This window comes from Myotis brandtii, unplaced genomic scaffold (genome assembly GCF_000412655.1).
Source record: "Myotis brandtii unplaced genomic scaffold, ASM41265v1 scaffold120, whole genome shotgun sequence".
Taxonomy (NCBI): domain Eukaryota; kingdom Metazoa; phylum Chordata; class Mammalia; order Chiroptera; family Vespertilionidae; genus Myotis; species Myotis brandtii.
Window position 1 is genome coordinate 2,450,244 of NW_005354174.1, and position 1,442 is coordinate 2,451,685.

The 1,442-nt window shown below is 37.7% G+C and overlaps 1 protein-coding gene across 3 annotated transcripts in view; it reads left to right on the plus strand.

The window, feature by feature from the left end:
• The window catches only part of TUBD1 (tubulin, delta 1), a 16,495-nt gene extending 15,053 nt beyond the window's left edge, over nt 1-1,442 (plus strand). For all 3 annotated transcript variants that reach the window (XM_005858571.2, XM_005858569.2, XM_005858570.2), the window contains exon 9: nt 932-1,442. In XM_005858571.2, the coding sequence (XP_005858633.1) occupies nt 932-1,034 (103 nt within the window). In that variant the 3' untranslated portion in view covers nt 1,035-1,442. The remainder of the gene's footprint in view (nt 1-931) is intronic.

The window sequence follows — 1,442 nt, forward strand, 5'->3', positions numbered from 1 at the left end:
AGGCGGAGAACGTTGGAATCTGCAGCAAGCAAGCCTCGTGCTCGCTTCAGTGCCTGGCTGCCGGCCGCCATCTTGGCTGACAGTTAATTTGCATATACTCACTGATTAGCCAATGAAAAGGGTAGCGGTCGTACGCCAATTACCATGTTTCTCTTTTATTAGTGTAGAAGTGTAGATTGCTGTTGACTAAATTAGTTTCTACCTGAAATGAAATTAAAGCAGAAATTTCATTATAAGACAGGGACAATCAGATAGTTTTCTAAAATAAGATCCTCAAGCCCTAGCCGGTTTGGCTCAGTGGATAGAGCATTGGCCTGCAGACTGAAGGGTCCTGGGTTCGATTCCTATCAAGGGCACATGCCTGGGTTTCGGGCTTGATCCCCAGTAGGGGGCATGCGGGAGGGAGCCGATCAATAATTCTTTTTCATCATCGATGTTTCTCTCTCTTCCTTTCCCTTCCTCTCTAACATCAATAAAAAATATATTTAAAAATAAATAAATAAAATAAGACCCTTGAAGTAATAGAAGAGATCCTTATCTTGCTCAGAAATATTGCAAGTGCAACTCCACTTGATACTAAGGAATGTCTACTTCATATTAAGAAATGTGTTATCAGGTTTCCTGACCTCTGCCACAGTGACCAGCTGTCAGTGAAAAATTCTTCAAATGACTGGACAAGGCCTCCACTTGGATTAACTAGGATTCCCAAGTTTATCGTCACTCTCTTGGACACTAAAAAGGCAGGGAGCCTGCATAAACTTTGAAAGTTTGCTAATCTTTGGAGCCAACATTGAAGCAAAAGAAAGACTTTTAAGATAGTCTATCATCTTTAAATATTCATGAGCTGGGAAAGGTCTATTTATTGTTTGATTTTAAGAGTTATTTATCTGTCTGGTATTTTTCATTTTACATTTTCTGTTTCTTTTGCCAGAGCCTACATTCATCAGTACACAAAGTTTGGAATTGAAGAAGAGGACTTTTTGGACAGTTTCACATTGTTAGAACAGGTTGTTGCCAGTTACCGTAATCTCTGATCTTGAACAAAAGGTTCAAGGAGGAAAATGCCTTACGTCATTTTTGGACTAAAATATTTTCAATACTATTTTCACTGTATGTTTTCAAATTCTGATCTTTTAAAGCCAGCCAAGTCAAATGCTTATTTCTTCTGCATACTATGCCCACAGAATAGGAGAAGAACCTTTTAAATAGAGAATATCATCTTTTCAATGAAAACATCTACTTGGTATTTTCATTTGCAAGACACAAAAAATTCGTGCTTCTATAAAGAACTTTGGAAACACTTTGCTTAGATGTTGGAACTCTGGAACTATCCAAAAAGGGGAATATTCTGTTTTGTCCCTATATGCCTAACTCTTCCTTCTTCACTTCAAAAAGGATTCATTAAATATGTGCTAAACTTTCACAGCACAATTTTAAGTTAA